At 40.8% G+C, this 18,711-nt stretch overlaps 1 protein-coding gene across 1 annotated transcript in view; it reads left to right on the forward strand.

Annotated features, from left to right (window-relative positions):
- The window catches only part of LOC113112088 (integrin alpha-X), a 60,740-nt gene that overhangs the window by 3,312 nt on the left and 38,717 nt on the right, over nucleotides 1-18,711 (forward strand). The window contains exons 2-17 of the mRNA XM_026277481.1: nucleotides 5,417-5,525; nucleotides 5,757-5,860; nucleotides 5,951-6,021; nucleotides 6,194-6,308; nucleotides 6,401-6,528; nucleotides 6,671-6,816; nucleotides 9,248-9,398; nucleotides 9,719-9,866; nucleotides 10,118-10,191; nucleotides 10,350-10,476; nucleotides 10,734-10,870; nucleotides 11,268-11,414; nucleotides 14,876-15,076; nucleotides 15,210-15,343; nucleotides 15,525-15,667; nucleotides 15,755-15,903. Of these exons, the coding sequence (XP_026133266.1) occupies nucleotides 5,417-5,525; nucleotides 5,757-5,860; nucleotides 5,951-6,021; nucleotides 6,194-6,308; nucleotides 6,401-6,528; nucleotides 6,671-6,816; nucleotides 9,248-9,398; nucleotides 9,719-9,866; nucleotides 10,118-10,191; nucleotides 10,350-10,476; nucleotides 10,734-10,870; nucleotides 11,268-11,414; nucleotides 14,876-15,076; nucleotides 15,210-15,343; nucleotides 15,525-15,667; nucleotides 15,755-15,903 (2,084 nt within the window). The remainder of the gene's footprint in view (nucleotides 1-5,416; nucleotides 5,526-5,756; nucleotides 5,861-5,950; nucleotides 6,022-6,193; nucleotides 6,309-6,400; nucleotides 6,529-6,670; nucleotides 6,817-9,247; nucleotides 9,399-9,718; nucleotides 9,867-10,117; nucleotides 10,192-10,349; nucleotides 10,477-10,733; nucleotides 10,871-11,267; nucleotides 11,415-14,875; nucleotides 15,077-15,209; nucleotides 15,344-15,524; nucleotides 15,668-15,754; nucleotides 15,904-18,711) is intronic.

Raw genomic sequence — 18,711 nt, forward strand, 5'->3', positions numbered from 1 at the left:
ACAAGGGAATGATCATATATGCCTGGCCTTGACATAGAAAGTGTGAAAACCTCTGTAAACCTTGATAAAAATACATATATTATTGTTAGCGAAGTTTCAGTCAGTGTAGGTGTAACACAGGCTTGTTTCCCCTCCACAAGCTTTGCAAAAAGTTCTAAAAACCTCTGCTGAAATGCAGTCTGTTGTCGTCTGACCTCAACAGCTTCTGCTTGTTCCTCAGTCAGTTCTCTTGCTCATGCCGCAGCCTCTCTCGACTCTTGCTCCAACAACATATGTAAGAAATGATCCATTGCAGCGTTGGCTTCCTTCTTCCAGGCTTCCTCCAACTAACTCATTCCCTTCAGTGCCAACATAACAGGTGTTTGTCCCTTTTTCCACTTTCCGAGCATGAAGACAATAAATCTATACAATCCGGTCTTACATAAACTCTACATTGCAGCTATTGCATTAATTGTACCACATATAAGCATTTTCACAGCACAGTTTACAAACTTCACAGACTTAAACCATGTGATTGATTGTAATGTTGTTTGGGCTACTAGATTTGACTAGATATCCTTGGTGGAGAAAATTCTCATCAAGGCTTTTTCCTTGCAGTCAGTCCATTTTTGTGAATTCTCCATATTTTATGAAAATTACTAAAGTAAGATTCTGCTAAAACAAGACTGAGTCTTCTTTTTCATTAGTTTATGCATTTTTAAGGTGTTACCATGAGGCTCAACAGAAATTTGACTGGTAACACTTCAGTCTAACAAATACTCCTTTTCCCCTTTTTATTCCATAAATGCATAATATATTTAATTCCTCCAGCAATAACCAATATACTGAAACAGTCTTTATCACTGTGTGAAGGTGACAAAGTAATAAATGAAACTTAACGTCAATGACCAGTCTTTGGATGTGATGAGATGAGTTGAAATCCTTGAAGTTGCTTGTGTGCGATTCAATGATATAAATGCCTCAATTCAGAAAGAAGATGAGGTGAAGTCATTCAATGGCGTTTGTTGCCATGCTACAACGTGATAACACCCAGAAGCCTACTTCTAGTTTCTGAGAGATGTGTAGTTGTCATGGTTGGTAAACCCTGATCTCTGGGTTTTTCTCTATATGGGTGATGTTTGTGTGTTACGCGTCAGCAATGATTGTTTCTTCTGGGTGTCTCTGCTAATTGTCATCAGCAACAGCTGTCAATCATTACTCCTCCCTATATATTGCCCTGTCTAACGTCTTGTGTTTGTCAGAGCATTGTTTCAGTTCCTTGTCTCATGTTCTGCTCTCTTTGTTGTTTCTTCAATTGGATGTTCTTGTCTCCCTGGAACCCTGTCTGCTCATCTCATCTCACCGTTGGATTCATCACTTACCTCTCGGCTCGCTTCCCCACAGTTCCTGTGTCATACCTCTCCTGCTGCCATCTCATCACCGCACTTCGTACCCTCCACTAACCTGCATCTTCTCCAACTGTGTATCCCCAGCAAAGTATCACCTGTGTTTCTGTTTTCATGTACTGTGTCCTTCATTATATTAAATATCTATTTACTCGCACTTGCTTCCTGCCACTCCTTTCACCAGTCGTTACAGAACGCTCTGACCAAACATGGAAGCAGCGAGCACCACTACACTCTCCGACTTCATCCACCACAGCGTCAACCGCATGAATCAGCAGCAGGAGAGTATTGTAAACACCGGACGCGCGATCCAACCGCTGGTGTCCGAGCTCACCCAGCAGATCCATCAGTTAACTTCTCCCGCTGCTCCACCCGCACCGCCTGCGCTGCCAGCCCACCTGGAGGTCTCCCATGACCACTTCCGGCCAGAGCGCCTACTTCCGGCACCAGAGAGTTACTCCGGTGAGCCTGACTTTTGCAGAACTTATATTAACAAGTGTTCCATGCACCTTGCTTTACAACCACACACCTTCGCGACGGAAGAGTCCAAGGTTGTTTTTGCTCTCACTCTGCTTTCTGGCAGAGCCACCTTATGGGGGCCGGTGGTGTGGGAGAACCATCATCCGTGTTGCGCCTCATTCCACGCCCTCTCCGTGTAGATGAAGAGGGTATTCGATCGGGCCGCGGCCTGCAAGGAAGCTGCTCACCAGCTATCAGACCTCCGACAAGGGAATTTGTCGGTGGCGGATTACTCCATCCAGTTCGGCACCTTGGCGGCAGCATGCCAGTGGAAGAAGGAGGCACAGTGGGATTGATTCCTGCATGGGCTGGCGACTGTGTTCATATGGAGATCTACCTCCTCGAGCTGCCCCCAACTCTCAATGGTCTGATCGACTTGGTGCTCCTTGTGGATGCCCGGATTAATCGTCTTGGTAAACAAACCAGTCCGTCACGCCTTCACAACTCTCCTGAACGGGTCACTCGAGTCGAGAGAACATGGTTGGTCCCATCTACGATCACGATGCCATGCAGGTGGGTAGAGCTCGAATATCCCGGAAGGAGAGAGAGAGGCGGAGGTCCCAAGGACTGTGTTCATATTGCGGTGGCTTGGGTCATTCCCTTCATTCATGCCCGGTAAAAGAGCCAGCCTGGTAGTAAGTTTGAGGGTACTATCGGGTGGGATCTCCGCCGGGAAGTCCTCAACCACATCTTCAACTCTCCTTCCGGTGAAACTGCGGTGGGAGAACCATACTCCCAACTGTCACACCCTTCTGGACTCTGGAGCCGAAGGTAATCTCATTGACACTGTCCTTGCACATCACCTGAACCTTCCTGTCCTTCCCGTGTCTCGTCCTATCCATGTCACCGCACTCAATGGCCAGGAACTGCCACCCATCACTAACACCACTGAACCCATAACTCTGCTCACCTCAGGAAACCACACCGAGAATATATCCTTTTACCTTATGGACTCCCCTGTCGCTTCCATTGTTTTAGGTCATCCCTGGTAGGTTAAACACAGTCCACGAGTGGACTGGGGTTCCAACACCGTCACTTTGTGTAGTGAAAGTTGTCATGAGTCGTGTCTGGTTTCTGCTTGTCCTGTTCTGTCTGTTTCTGTCTTTCAGGAGGAGACCATGGTTTTATCAAACGTGCCCGCAGAGTACTTGGACCTGAAGGAAGTGTTCAGTAAGTCCCGCGCAGCTCCTCTTCCTCCTCATCACCCCTTTGACTGTGCCATAGCCTTAGTTCCAGGTAAGTCTCCGCCTAAGGGCAAGCTTTACTCTCTTTCTATTCCAGACAGGGAGGCCATGGATAAATAAATTTCTGATTCCTTGGCAACGAGGTTCATCCGCCCTTCCTCTTCTCCAGCATGGGAGGGATTCTTTTTGTGGGTAAGAAGGATAGTTCTCTGTGACCTTGTATTGACTACTGAGAGCTGAAACATTAAACCCGATTCTTTGCCACATCTTTTTGATCCTTTCGAATGCCCGGTGACTCCCGAGTGTATTTTACCTGAGAATATAGTCATCTCAGCACTCGTATGGGAGGTTGAATCGAAGGTCAAGACGGCTTTAGAAGGGGTAAAGCCTCCCCCTGGATGCCCACCGAATCGTTTATTTGTGCCGGAAGAATTACGGTCAGAGGTTATTCAGTGGGGTCACTGCTCTAATGTTGCTTGTCATCCAGGGATAAGCTGAACCAAGGGTTTAGTTAAGCAATGATTCTGGTGGCCACTTATGGCTTTTGGCTTGCTCAGTTTGCGCCAGTGGTAAGTCATCTAACCGACCTCCAGATTCAATTCAAGTTTATTTGTATAGCGCTTTTTACAATACAAATTGTTACAACTCTGGTGATGGCCTGCAATGCTATACAACTCTGCTCCAGATGAGGGAGCGCACTTAGGCCAAAGCCAATCGCCACCGGTCGAAGCCTCCCGTATATGTCGTGGGTCAAAAAGTGTGGCTTTCTACTAACAACATTCCGCTCTGCTCCGTTTCTAATAAATTAGCTCCAAAATTTATTGGCTCATTTCCTGTCACCAAGATCATTAGTCTTCCGGCATACAGGAGGATTCATCCCGCCTTCCATGTGTCCAAAATAAAGCCCGTGTTTTATTCACGCATTAATCCACCTACCCCGGTTCCCCCACCGCCGCGTCTTATAGATGGGGGGCCAACTTATTCGGTAAATCGGATTCTGGACTCAGGACGGAGGGGACTAGGATTCCAGTACTTGGTGGACTGGGAAGGTTACGGTCCAGAGGAGAGGAGTTGGGTACCTGCTAGGGACATACTGGCTCACTCCCTTATTGATGATTACAATCAGCAGGTAAGCCCTTCTGGGAACTCCAGGAGGCGTTCCTAGAGTGGGGGGTACTGTCACGGTTGGGAATCTGTGATCTCGGGGTTTTTCACTATATGGCTGAAGTCTGTGTGCTACGCGTCAGCACTGATTGTTTCTTGTGGGCGTCTCCACTAATTGTCATCAGCAACAGCTGTCACTCATTACTCCTCCCTATATATTGCCCTGTTTAAAGTCTTGTGTTTGTCAGAGCGTTGTTTCAATTCCTCGTCTCATGTTCTGCTCTCTTTGTTGTTTCTTCGATTGGATGTTCTTGTCTCCCCGGAACCCCGTCCACTCATCTCATCTCACCGTTGGATTCATCACTTACCTCTCGGCTCGCTTCCCCGCAGTTCCTGTGTCACCCTCTGCTGCTGCCATCTCATCACCACACTTCGGACCCTCCACTCACCTGCATCTTCTCGGACTGTGTATCCACGGCCAAGTATCACCGGTGTTTCTGTTTTCATGTACTGTGTCCTTCATTATATTAAATATCTATTTACTCGCACTTGCTCCTTTCACCAGTCGTTACAGTAGTGGATTATACAACCACATCCATTTAACAAACATAGTGTGATAGCGCTGATCCAATAATGTAAAGTCATCTGAGCTTAAAGTCTACAAGTTCTCAAAACCGGACTTCCAACAGCTAGCAGGTAGCATAAAAGTTACCAATGAGGTTTCCCTTTACCAAACTGAACTGACTTGTTCATGTTTTTTTTTTTTTGGCTTATATCTGGTAGCTACCATGCATTAGTGCCCTCAAGCATTTGACCCAGAAACCTATTTTTAAGCAATTGCCAGAAGAAATACAATAATAAATATTAAAAGGTAATTTTTTATACTGTTACATGCTAAATAAATGGAGTTCCTCAAACAGCACTTGAAATGAGGATTAGGTTCTGCATAGAACCATTTTAATAATCTGCTACAATTCTGGGGTTGTAAAGAGGTTGTTTTTGAATGATGGGGCAAACTGCAAACCCCACAGCTTACTTGTGTTGATCTTTTTTTTTTATTTTTTTTTTTATTTAAGGCTTTGACATAGCACCAAAAAAGGCCTGTTTGTCTCTCGAGACAAACATAGTGTGTGTGTGTGTGTGTGTGTGTGTGTGTGTGTGTGTGTGTGTGTGTGTGTGTGTGTGTGTGTGTGTGATATAATGGTCTTAATTTTCGTCATCCAGAATTTCACTCAGTGCTGACATTCAACATCGATCCTGTGTCTTGGAAGTACTTCACAAGAAACAATGATGTTGGCTTTGGCTATAGAGTGATACAGGTGGATACAACTAGGTGAGATAAAAATAATTTTAGTATTAATATATATATATATATATATATATATATATATGTATATGTATATATATATATGTATATGTATATGTGTGTGTGTTCATTAATTTATTTAAGACTATTTTGTATACTTTTTTTTTTTTGCTGTGTGAGCAACCATTACAGTACAACCATCGCAATTCATAAAATATGTAATTGAAACCTAACATGTTTTCCTTTACTTTTTTATAGTTTTCTTGTGAGTGATCCTTTAGTACAATATAGCCATAACAAAAGAGGACAAGTTTATAGCTGTGGCATTTCACAGGAAACTTGCCTGCCAGTGACAATTAATGGTATTTTGTTTTTCATGTTTCAAATGTACAAGTGATCAGTCTGTTTTACATGTAAAATCTAAACGGTTTAAATTATTTATGCAATGACAGTGCCCTCTGAAGCTGTTAACATGTCTCTTGGACTTTCTATGACTAAGGATATACAATCTTCTAATTCAGTGGTATGTTGTATGTTCATCCTAAAACACAAATAAATACATATATAGATACCTTATATAAATGTTGTGCTGGATGTTGCACAGATCGCAAGATTTTAAATCAGGATTCTGGGATTTGTACTTTCAACATTGATACAATGTTTGACATGTCTTCAATACAATGAATCTCCTTCAGGTTTGTGGTCCAACCATTCCTAAGGACTGCAAAGTGCTTACTACCCTCAACGGTATGTGTTTTATCGTGAACGGAAGCAATGCAGTGAGTGCACCTATACCAAGTGCTTTAAGAAGTAAGTAAAATTAAGAATTACCTAGGTTTTTCTTTGTATTGCTGATTGATAATCAAATTGTATGCCTGTTTTCCTACACACTTCCTTCACAGGCTGCCCTCTAAAAATAGACATCGCTTTTCTAATAGATGGCTCTGGGAGTGTAGAAGAAGTAGATTTTGTTAAAATGAAAACTTTTGTCATAACAATAATCCAGAGTTTTTCCGACTGCAGTTCTCAGGTAGGAGTCCATATGGCCAATTTTTACATTTAGATGCTAATAAAAAAAGTGTAGTTCACATTGCAGGCCATCACCAATTTAGACAGAAGCAGCTTGTTTGACTAACATGTAATGTATAGATGTATGTGTTCTTCTTGTATAGTTTGCCATCGCACAGTTCTCCACTGGTTTTGAAATTCACTCCAAGTTCGAAGCAGTCAATGACATTGATTCATGGAGGACATTAATAGGTGGCATTGAACAGCAAAAAGGATTGACCTACAGTGCAAAGGCTATAAATAAACTTGTGTATGTAACTTCTAATGTTATCATTATAGAGTATCTTAAAATGCCACTTCAGAATGTATTTATGCAAACTGTATTTTATTTGATCCAAATCAGACTTTCAGTTCTTCTAAATCTTTGTAGGAAATTAAAGGAATAGTTAACCCAAAAATTAAAATTAACAGAAAATCTTGAGGCCATCAAAAATGTAGATGAGATTTGGAGAAATGTGTCATTGCATCGCAGTCTCAGCAATGCATCATATGCAGTGAATGGGTGCCATCAGAATGAGAGTCCAAACAGCGGATAGAAACAGCACAATCATCCACAAGTAATGAACTCCTGTCTAGTCCATCTGTCAACATTTTAAAAAGCAGAAACCTGCATGTTTATAAGAAACAAATTTAACTGTAAAGTGTTGCTTCTGGCTGAAATAGAAGTCCTATATCAAAAAGATTGCTTCCTCCGGTGAAAAATGTGCCCTGTCTGAATCAGGAAGGAAATCTGGTCAACCAGAGTCCAAACAGCTCTAAACACATATATTGGCAGGTTTTGATTTGAGAAACAACAGAAGATGCACTTATTCACTGACGTCTTAAAAATTGATTTATTTCAGCTTTAGTCTTCTCAAGCTGTTAACTGATGGACTGGAGTGCTGTGGATTACTTGTGGATTATTGCAATGGTTTTATTTGCTGTTTGGCAACCATTAATTGCAGAGCATCTACTGCTGAGCAAGTGATGGAATGCAGTTTTATCCAGATCTGTTATAGGGATGCAATGATTTTTTTTTCTGAACCGATCCAATACAGAAAATTCTGAGAATCTGCCGATACCCATCCAATCCAATACCAGGACAGTTTTCTTAATCAGTTTAGAATTTCTATACTTCTGTGTTGACCTGATCATCACTCGTTTGTGTGTTAAACACAATTTACTAAATATAAACAACTTCATTCAAATGAACAATATCAAATAAAATATATAATCATAATATTTGACAGAAATACTATTAAAAACTATATTAGTGGATAATTCAACAGCAAAAGATACTCTAGAGTTTAGAAAAATCCCAGGTACACATTAATTTCAAATGTAAGTGATCAATAATCCAATCTAGTGAATCAAATCTAGTGATATTATCTACAAATAAAAGTGAATAAGTCTAAAATATGGTAAAATATTACACATATACATTTATATAGAAATATAAAAGACATTTATTTTAAATGTATAGCACAGTAATAAAGGCAGCAACATATGATAGTTAGGACAGAACAAGAAAGACTATTAATAATCTTTGATTTTGCAGAAAATTATTATAATACTGAAGTTGCCGATACAGAGTGGCAGAGCATGATTATGTGCATCCTGTTTGCAGAATGATGAACTTGAAACAACATGGAGTCACTGTGCAGACTGCACAGCCCTATGAGCCTGTATAGAAAAGTTAGTACACACATGATGCTCTGCTCATGTTTATGTTCAGTTCTCTCTTTTTAGATTAAATTAAACTTTATTCTCAGTCAGTGTACTGTTTCAGTAAATTAATTACTCCTGGATATTGGTTAATTTTGACTGAGAGAGAGTGTCAGCCACATTAAGAAAGTGAATAATTTGAGTAATTTGTGGATAAATTCTTAATGGAGAAGCGAACCATTTCGACCGATTCAGTTCGATTTGATGAACTGGTTCAGCTTGTTCACTACAGAACTGGCTACATAAAAAGATTCATTCACAAACCGGATATCACTAGTAAAAATGGAAGAGATTGATACTTAGTGTATTAATTCAGTGCATTAGTTAATTGAGCCTTTTCATTGAACCATTTTAAACCTCAGTTACTGTGCGCTCTTGAAGAGAGTTTCATCGTTATTACTGTAGTAACGAACGCTACACACAGTTTGATTGCTGAATGGAAAATGACAGATAGCCGCAGCAGAAAGAAGAGTTTATGTGAACTTGAATTTAATTACTTCAATATTAATTCGTACCTCACACTGAAATATGGAACAGCTTCAGAACACTTGAAATATGTGCACAAAAATGTTTTGGTGCTTTATAATTTTTTGTTGTGCCTTTTGTGGAGCTCAACGATAACACAAAGTATGCACACAGAATCGGCTTTGGATCGTTTTCGTCTGACCGATACCTGATCCGCATAAAATGCCAGTATCGGAGCCGATACCAATCCCGATTATCAGATCGATGCACTCCTGATCTATTGTTCAGAATCTCATCTACATGGCCTAAGGCTGAGCAAATTTGCAGTTTATTTTTATTTTGAATAAACTATTTATTTAATGGGTTGTTTGGCTGATCTGGATAAAAACTAATTGTTTATCTGAGTTTGAAACTGCAACACCCATAAGCAGTAAATCACACAAACAATTATGTGATTTCTAATAGCTGGTTTCAACACTGTTTATGATGCTTTTCTTATTTCCACTGTACAGGGATGAGCTCTTCGTAACTGAAGGAGGGGCGAGGCAATCAGCAATTAAAATCCTAATTGTTATTACTGATGGTAGATCAAATGATGAACCTCATCTCAGAGGTGCTGTTGAAAAGGCAGAAAAGAAGAATATTATCAGATTTGCTATTGGCGTAAGATCCATGTTTTCTTCAACCAAAGGACTGCAAGCATCAAAAGGGATGAAAAAAAAAAAAAAAAAAAAAGTAGAATTGATGTAGTCCTCTAAATAGAGTGTCCAAGTTGTCAACAAGTCATTCTTTTGAATCAGTTTTTTCATTGAATTAGTGGTTTCAGTTTATAAACATCTAACATTCTTTTATTGTACTTTCATTGTGTTTTTGTCTTTGCACAAACTTTTTTTTACCTTTTATCTTTGCATTTAACAAGATATAATAGGATTACATTTTTTAATGTCCCAAAATGACCCATCTAGTCTTTTCAAATCCCAAAGATCGGTGAAGCTTTTGATGATGCCGAAACAAAGCAGCAGTTACATGTTATTGCATCTGCTCCTCTTGCTAAGTATGTGTTCAATGTGACTGACTTTGACGCATTGGACAGCATCCGTGAACAACTGGAAGAAAACATTGCTATTGAAGGTAAAATGACAAATAAGAACAAAGAACACAATAAAGGTGTAGATGAGGGAAACAATGAAAATGGATTTGACAGTCAGTGTTGCATGAGTTCCATACAAAAAAACAAACTAACAAAAAAACTTCACCTTTCAAATCACAGCAATGCTAATATCATAACAGCACAGTCAACAGTCAACACAATATTGCTTATGATATTATGTTAGATCGTTTTAACTTCTTTTATATAATTTTTCCCCAATATATTATTTCAGGTGTCCAGTCCACTGGCAGTTCTGCCACAATGGAGTTTGCTCAGGATGGATTTACTGCCGTGTTTACATCCAATGTAACTCACTTTGCAAGCATTTGATAACTATCTTTACTGGCCATTATTTATTAATCAACTGTAGTTAAACTAAGAAATCCTTAGTTTAAGGCAACCAGACATCATGAAAAGTGGTGAAGAGAGAAAGAAAACCAACAGATTCAAACCTATTTGTTCAGGAAAGCCTGATCGTGAGTTCTGTCGGAGCTTTCCAGGGGAAGGGTGGATATCAGGAACACTATCAGTCCCAACACTATGGCCATTCATCAGACTTCCAAGTGGGAAGTGAGGAAGATAGTTATTTTGGTGAGAAAAACCTCAAACTGGCCTTAAGTTTATTGAGGATAGATATAATTTTTTTATCTAATAATAATAATAAAATCCTGCAGACCCCCCAAACTAAATTAGCATATATTCATTTCCAAATCCTTATAAATGTATTTATCTGTGAAACACAGAAAACTAATTCTGAGTACAATATTTACACATGTAAGGAAAGCATGTTGTGACCGATGGTATTGTGAGGGTGAGTAATGACTATTTTTTATTTCTGAGTGTATCAGGTTATTCAATGACAATAGCAACACGGTCTAAAAAGAGGCTTGTCATTTTGGGAGCACCAAGATACAGGCATAAAGGACAAGTGATGATTTCAATAATTGGAAATAATGCAACCAACCTGCTGGTGGATTCACCCAAGGTACATATAAATATTTCAACAAATACAGTATATGTTATTTTCCAAAAGTAACGTTATTGTACTCTTATATAATATTTTCTGCTTTTGTACACCAGTATCAATGATCTAGAAATACTTCTGAATATACACATAGATTCAAAGACCAGAAATTGTTTTGTTACTTAATGATGATTCCTGATAAATGTACCTAAATTAAAGACAGTTTGGTGTTGATTCAGTTCAGCTCAATAACTGTAAAATTCATCAATTATGAAATAAGCTTAGTTCAGCTATAAGCAGCCCATCAAAAAATAAGCCTATTTAAGCAATAAATCAGCACTACAGAAAACAAGTCAAAGGCTACAGTTTAGTTGGCAGAGGATTTAATTTTGAACAGATTTTTTTTCTTCTTTCTCAGCCTCAGATTGGATCATACTTTGGAGCCGAGGTCTGTGTGGTTGATCTGAACTCTGACACAAAAACAGATCTACTATTAATATCCGCACCAACCTACGTAGACTCTCATTCTGAAGGCAGAGTTTTTGTGTACTTTTACTCTCGGCAGGTATAGGGTAAAATACCAATCCTACTTCCTCTTCAGGAACTCGAGCTGCGTCGAAAAAGGAATGGGGAACATGTCCAGCGTGTCGTCTCTGAATAACATGTATAAGCAGTCCGATTGTAAGGGGCGAGACGTCATAGGCGGGTGACGTCAAAGACCAGCATAAAAGCATAAAAGCATGAGCGGCGTAGCCGGTAATCTGCTCTGTGTGTCTGTGTCAGTCGCTATCTGTTTGTGAGTCATATTTAGTGTCGTTTTTCCACTGATAAACTCCATTGTCAAAGCTTCAATCAAGAGAAGCTTTGGGCGAGAGCAGGCAGTGTTCAGGCTGTGTGTTTTACCCCCCCCCCCCCCCAAAAAAAAGGTATGGACACACGCAGCTCATGTGTTGTCTGCTTGAGAGTGAAGCGCGTATTGTCAGCTCACGAGGGAGTTGACGACTGCGATGCGAGCCTTTGATTCACTCTCAGAAGGCTCTCTTTGAGGAGAGAGCTTTCACTGGTGTTTCTTGCGGTGCCAGCCCTGCTTTCGCCGAGGCGGAGTGGTGGTTGTGCTTGCGGGATTCGTTTTTGCATCTGCTGGAAGGAATGTAAGACGGGCAAGTCCCGATCTTCTTTCTTAGCCATCAGATCCGGTGCCCGCTCTCGGGGGTCGGAAGCCCACATTTGCGGTACTTTCTCCCCGATGAGAGGGCGCGACGCGCTGCCTGTCTTTCTCTGAAGAGATTGATTTGGAAAGGCGTCGATGAGCTCGCCAGTTGCACATGCACCAGTCACAAGCATATTATGCATAATTTTAATATAAGCATCATTAATTAAGAGTGGAGCTCGCGCAGTCAGCTCTCGCGACGGCTCATCCGATCTCCACCCGTGTTCACTAGAACTAGAGCTCGTTCTCCAAACTTGGAAACCAGCACTGCGGTTTCCTCATCCTCGGAGGCAGAGCTAGCTGCAGCATCCATCTTTCTCTGAGGAGATTGATGTTGTTTGTGTGACTGAGTAGCATAAAAAAAAAAATTATATATATATATATATATATATATATATATATGACATGTGAGCTGCCGAGGCAACGCGTGTATTACATTGTTTCATTTTTATGTGAGTTTTTTTCTACACCAGACCGTGTTGACTAGTCTGGTTGCTGACTACATTTAATTCGAAGGAATAAAATGACATCTTTATCTGACTATGTGAAGTTAGATTTACAGGGGCTCTAGGGATGTAATTTCTTGTGTGAGAACACGTGTGTACTGCTCTTCCTCTGAGGAGGTTGAGGCGGTCAGGGGCTGCTGGGCGGAGCAGTCCCAACCGTGTTCCAGCCCCTTGGGCCAGAGGTGTCAATTTTGTACTCCGCAGACGCAAGAGTCAGAGTGGCGTTCCCAGGCCGAAGGCTCCTAGTGGAAAGCAGTTCTACAGACCGTTGTTTTCACTGGATAGCCTTCATTATAATGTCCTGACGCCTAGGCCTAGGACGTTTTGAGGGGCAGCTCCCTCTGGGGAAGAGTGGTGTACACCACATTACACGGTGCCCGTATCTCCTCAGTGCCCTCAGGAGATCGATCTGCCAACCCTGCTGGTGTTCCAGGGTGCAGCGGTCTCCAGCGAGCACTTCTCTATTACCGCCCGAAATCGTAGAGGTGCTAAGAGGCTCGCGAACTCCTAGGAGGTTTCCAGAGCAGCTAGTTCGGCCATCTCTTGTGGGTGCGCCACTTCAGGGCACCGAGCTAATTGCTCTGATGCCACCAGAGATCAGTCTTGAGAGGCTGATTCCCTTAGTAGACTATTTTGCAGCATGAAAACTACTGCGAAATGTGTCTCAGTGGGTCCTGCACACTGTAGTGAGAGGCCACAGAATCCAGTTCTGGTGGGCCCCAAGCAGGCTCTGGTAATGGAACAGAAATAGACTCTCTCTTAGGACGGAGACCATCGAGGTGGTCCCTCCTTGGGTTGCAGAGTCCGGGTCCTACAGCCGGTACTTCACTGTTCCGAGGAAGGATGAGGTGTTGTGTCCATTTCTAGATCTGTGCTTTTTGAACCGCTCTGTCAGGGGGCTGAAGTTTAGCACGAGGACTGGTGTGTCACGATCTATCAAAAGATGCACTTATCTCCATCCTTCATTGGAAGTTCCTGAGGTTTGCTTTTGGGGGCAAAAGCCTACCAATAGGGATCTTCCACTGGCCTTGCACTCTCACCCCACATTTTCACGACTCAACCACATTGACGATTGGTTGATATCAGCTCAATCTGAGCAGATGACGGTTTGGCATCGAGGTGTCGTTCTGGCTCACATGAAAGAGCTGGGGTTAAGACTTAACGCCAAGAAAGTGTGCTTTCTCCAGTTCAGAGAACCACTTATCTGGGCATGGTGTGGGATTCGACCATGATGCAGGCACGAATGTCACCTGCTCGGATCGAGTCGATCCTCACTTCAGTCGCGAGAGTGAGAGAAGGCCGGTGACTCGCTGTCAAGCAGTCACAGAGATTGCTGGGTCTGATGTCAGCTGCGTCCAACGTGAATACTATTGGCCTGCTGTACATGAGACCCCTACAGTGGTGGCTCAAGACCAAGGGGTTGTACAACCGAGGTTGTAAGATCGTTCTCCAATCCAGAGCTCCCTCAATGAGGAAACTGTATGCCTTGAAGTGAAGGCTTTTCACTTCTTGGTGTGGAGACCGCCAGCTCGACCCAGTTAACTGCCCGGATGGTACAGTGCTGGAGTTCCTGCAGAGTTGACCCACTCCATCCTGAAGGTCTACGTGGTGGCAATGGTGGCCTACCATGCCCCTTTCAGTGGCCAGTCAGTGGGCAGAAACCTTCTGGTTACATGTTTCCTCCATGGTGTGCTGAGGCAGAGGCCTCCGGCCAGATGAAGCTTATGCTAAGCGGTGATCAGGATGCTATCCTAAGCCTCTCCTGGGGGTCAAGACTCCCTCCTTCTGAAGTTTGGCCATTGAACGGGTTGTCCCCGATTTTCGCAGGCTTCTTCTCCTGCTCTTGCTTTAGCTGTGCTCTTTCATACTAGGCAGAGATTTGAAAGTCTGGAGGCGTGGGCATTCTCGTTCCCCATACGCAGCTCGAGTTCCTGAAGAGGAACGTCTAAGGTTACGTATGTAACCCTGGTTCCTCGGAGGAAAGAGATGCTGCGTCGCAGTGCCAGACTTCCGGCATCTCTGGCCGGCGCTTGCTTCTTACTCTGAGGATGATTACTGGCTTCGCCGCTCAAGCTTTTATGCTTCCTGGTCTCTGACATCACCCGCCTATGACGTCTCACCCTTAAAATTTGACTGATTATACACGTTATTCAGAGACGTCATGCTGGACGTGTTCCCCATTCGTTTTCGATGCAGCGTCTCGTTCCTTCGAGGAACCAGGGTTACATATGTAACCTTAGACGTTTTTCTTTAATGTTATACTCATACCCTTTATACCCTTGTGTTTTTTTTTTTTTAATCTTTTTGTAGCCATACTTCACTTTCTCTGTGGCGCTGATGGGAATGGCAGGTCACAGGGGTCGATTTGGCTCTTCTCTGGCCAGTCCAGCAGATCTGAATGGTGATGGTTTCAGGGATGTGCTGATTGGAGCTCCTTTAGAGGAGGACAGACAGGGCACCATCTATATCTTCAATGGAGGAGTAGATCAAATAAATCCCACATATTCTCAGGTCTGTGTATTTTAGTACTTAGTGTTGTTCCTTGAGTTTCATGTTTATCCTTTTGTTGACTGCCACGTTAAACCACTTATTTTTGAAGATTATTAGCAGTTTCTCTGTTCTGTTATTTTGTGTGTGGTTTTAGAGAATTACTGGATCATCTGTACGCTCAGGTTTACAGTTTTTTGGACAAGCTCTGAGTCAGTCCTCCTTAGATCACAGTGGAGACAGTCTACCAGACATTGCTGTTGGATCAAAAGGAGCTGTTGTGCTTCTTAGGTACAGTGTTCGTCCTGCGACTTCAGTAAATTCACACACTTATTCTATTTAATAGAATAAACTGATTAATTACAAGTAAAGATCCACTGAATTCACAGGTAGAAACATAGAGAGACCAATCTGATCTATTTATTTGTTATGTTTTGCAAGTGTATAATGTGTACATTTCTAAAACAAACAGATCTAGACCCATAATGCTTGTCGATGTGAAAGTAACATACAGCCCATCAAAAATCTCAACCAGTCAAACAAACTGCACCAAGCCACTGGAAAACACCTTGACCGTATGCTTCAACATGAGTGGATACAAACATGCTATAACAGGTTTCCCCAATTTAATGACATATTTTGTTTTATTTTAAAAATATTTTAATGCAAATAACATAAAATAGTACTTAATGATATTTCCAGATATGAGTGGAAGCATTAGCTATATATTAAAGCTGGATGCCAAACGATATAACCACAGAGCATACTTCTTGCCAAAAAATCGTGTCCTCAGTGATGTTGTAAATGTTACACTAGAGGAAGTGTGCAAAGACCATCCATTCCTCATAGAGGTAAGTCACATACAGTAGGTAGACAACCAGAATGGGTCATACTGCTGTGTGTACCGCTGCCGCAGGGTCACGTTGTTAACTGCAGGTCAGTCGCATGTGAAAAAGATTCGCAAAACTGCCGCCATGTGGTGCAAAGGGACAGATTGTGAAATGAATGTAATAGTAAAATTAGATAAAAGGAGGAAGTACAACAACAATAACATTATGATTTAACATTTTAACATCTTTAAAAAACATTTAAAAGATTTACAGTAAATTCATTTCAAAACATAGGCTACAGTCTACTCATCAAAAATTAAAAGAAAGACCTTTACAAAAAAAGGATCTTATGCATGCTATTGTTATTAAACAGTCATTAAATATAATGCCTACACACACACACACACACACACACACACACACACACACACACACACACACACACACATATATATATATATATATATATATATATCCATTCACAAATAAAAGCTTCATGTTTTCATTATGCCTTTTACTGTGTGACCCAAATTTGAGTATTTTCTGTTTCAGCTGTTTGGTCTCGCAGGTGGCTCACGCACACATATTCATATCATTAATTTTCACACAAACACTTGAATATGAATATTAATTCAAATTTTGCATATTCATTTTTTTACATGCAGTTATCCAAAATAAAACCAAACAAGAGTAAATGCTGCACATCTGCACTCAGCCTCAAACTCGCATCACAAATCTTGCACTAGCCATTTTACACACCTGGATTAAAATGCGGCTGTAAACATATACAGCAGATTCACACACAAACACTTTCGTAATGCATTCAGACAAAGGTAATCTTACAGTGCTACTACATTATCAGTATCTGGTTTTGAATGATTTTGAAATCTGTAAGAAATGTATCAATCTGTTTAGTTAAGATAACTGATGAAAATGTACTGTTATTTCCATCACAAACAAAATTTGCACAGCAGAAAGCAGCAATTATAGATGCTTACAATGTTATTAGTTTGGCATGTGGTAGGGAAAAAAAGTTTACACACAATAGCCTAAACCTCTTTGAAACTCTCCTTTTATTTTATTTTATTTTATTTATTTTTTATCTATCTATTTATTTTTGACTACGTTATGAGCATAACATTTCAAACATACTGAAATACTTTATCCACGGAGTGAAGGCGAAGCGGTGATTCTGCTATCCGTGAGCGCTGAACGGAGTGATTATGCTCTGAGTGCAGTTGGGAAGTTGTTGCTGCTCCACTCCGCTCACAGACTCTGCTGCCGAGTGAGACAGATGTTTCACTCTACGAAATGAAGACGACTGCAACAGCACAAAGCAAACTGCAGCAATGCTCGTTGCTTGGCTCGCCAAGCTTTACTTTTGTGGCTCACATGGCAGTAAATAATAGGATGATATTACCATGCAGTCAATACAGATATTTAATAAAAACATAAAAACAAGCAGGGCTGTAACATAACTCATTAATAAAATCACACCAGCTCTACACCGGACATGAGTGATGCAGTCCTACAAAAGACAATAGAAACCAGGGATGTTGTCAATCAATCAATCACCTTTATTTATATAGTGCTTTAAACAAAATACATTGCGTCAAAATTGTCTACACTGACACGGTGTGATGTGACATGATCCCCATCAGTAAACTGATACTCGTTCTAATTATGAAGAAATGTACTGATACTGCGTTCAGATGATTTGACACTGTGGTGTGATGTCATCAAGTTTAGACACACTTTTACCGTAGCAGGGAATGCACGACAACTCTCATGTCTGGTGCCTGCTCTATTTAAAAATAAAAATAAAAAATAAAAAAACTAAACCAGCGGCATAACGAGATGGAAATATAGACTACAAAAAATATTTACACTTGCTCTCTCCTACGTCCATGAGACTCACTGCGGAGTTGACAGTTTTAATCTGTACAGTGCTTAATGCAGAGTGGATGTTAGATGCTTGATGGGCTAGTTTAAAAAATAATAATAAATGAAATTAAGGTCTTTCCAGCATTAAGGTAATAACATTAGTTTTTTTTATTTTTTATTTTTGTATTTTTTAATAAAATTCTGTTATAAATTTGACCGCTTAATGAAAGAGAACGAACTACAGTAGGTGGCCATCCAAAATGCCGGTTCTACCACCGCCGCGTCTATGAAGTGCATTTGCAGCTTTTGACCACTGAGTGGCGCTTTAACCAACACTTTTAAGTTAACAATCAAGCGCATCAAAGCACATTTTTGCAAATAGACGTCAGTTTTGCCTCGCTGATGTGTTACATTTAACGGCTTCAGTCAGGGAAAGTGAGAGAAAAACACTATCGTTAAAATATTTTATATATTTCATATTTAATATTCACAGATCAAAGTTTGGTACTAATGAAGTCATGCACATTTCTTAGAACAATTTCAAGCAGGATAAATGTCAAACCTGAGCCTGTGCTTATATTTTCTCTAAACTAAATGGCATTTAACCATATTATAGATTTGACACATTTAAAAGGAATGCAATATTATTTATATAACATGAATTATTTGTTATATTATTCAAAAGAATTTGTGGTTTACTTTGCATCGGAGCATTAAAAGTGGTAGCCTATTTTAGGGGGGTGGGCTACATGGATTAATATGCAAAATGTCTATATTTTCATATGTTATGCCTATATTTAGGGCTCAAGCCCGAAGGGGCGAAGAGCCCTATTGTTTTCCTTAGGATTATTTATTATTATTAGGGCTCAAGCCTGGAGGGCGAGGGTTAGGGTTAGGGTTAGGGGTTAGCTATTTTGGCTATTTTGACTTGAATATGGATTTTTG

This window comes from Carassius auratus, chromosome 12 (genome assembly GCF_003368295.1).
Source record: "Carassius auratus strain Wakin chromosome 12, ASM336829v1, whole genome shotgun sequence".
In the NCBI taxonomy this organism is placed as follows: Eukaryota; Metazoa; Chordata; class Actinopteri; order Cypriniformes; family Cyprinidae; genus Carassius; species Carassius auratus.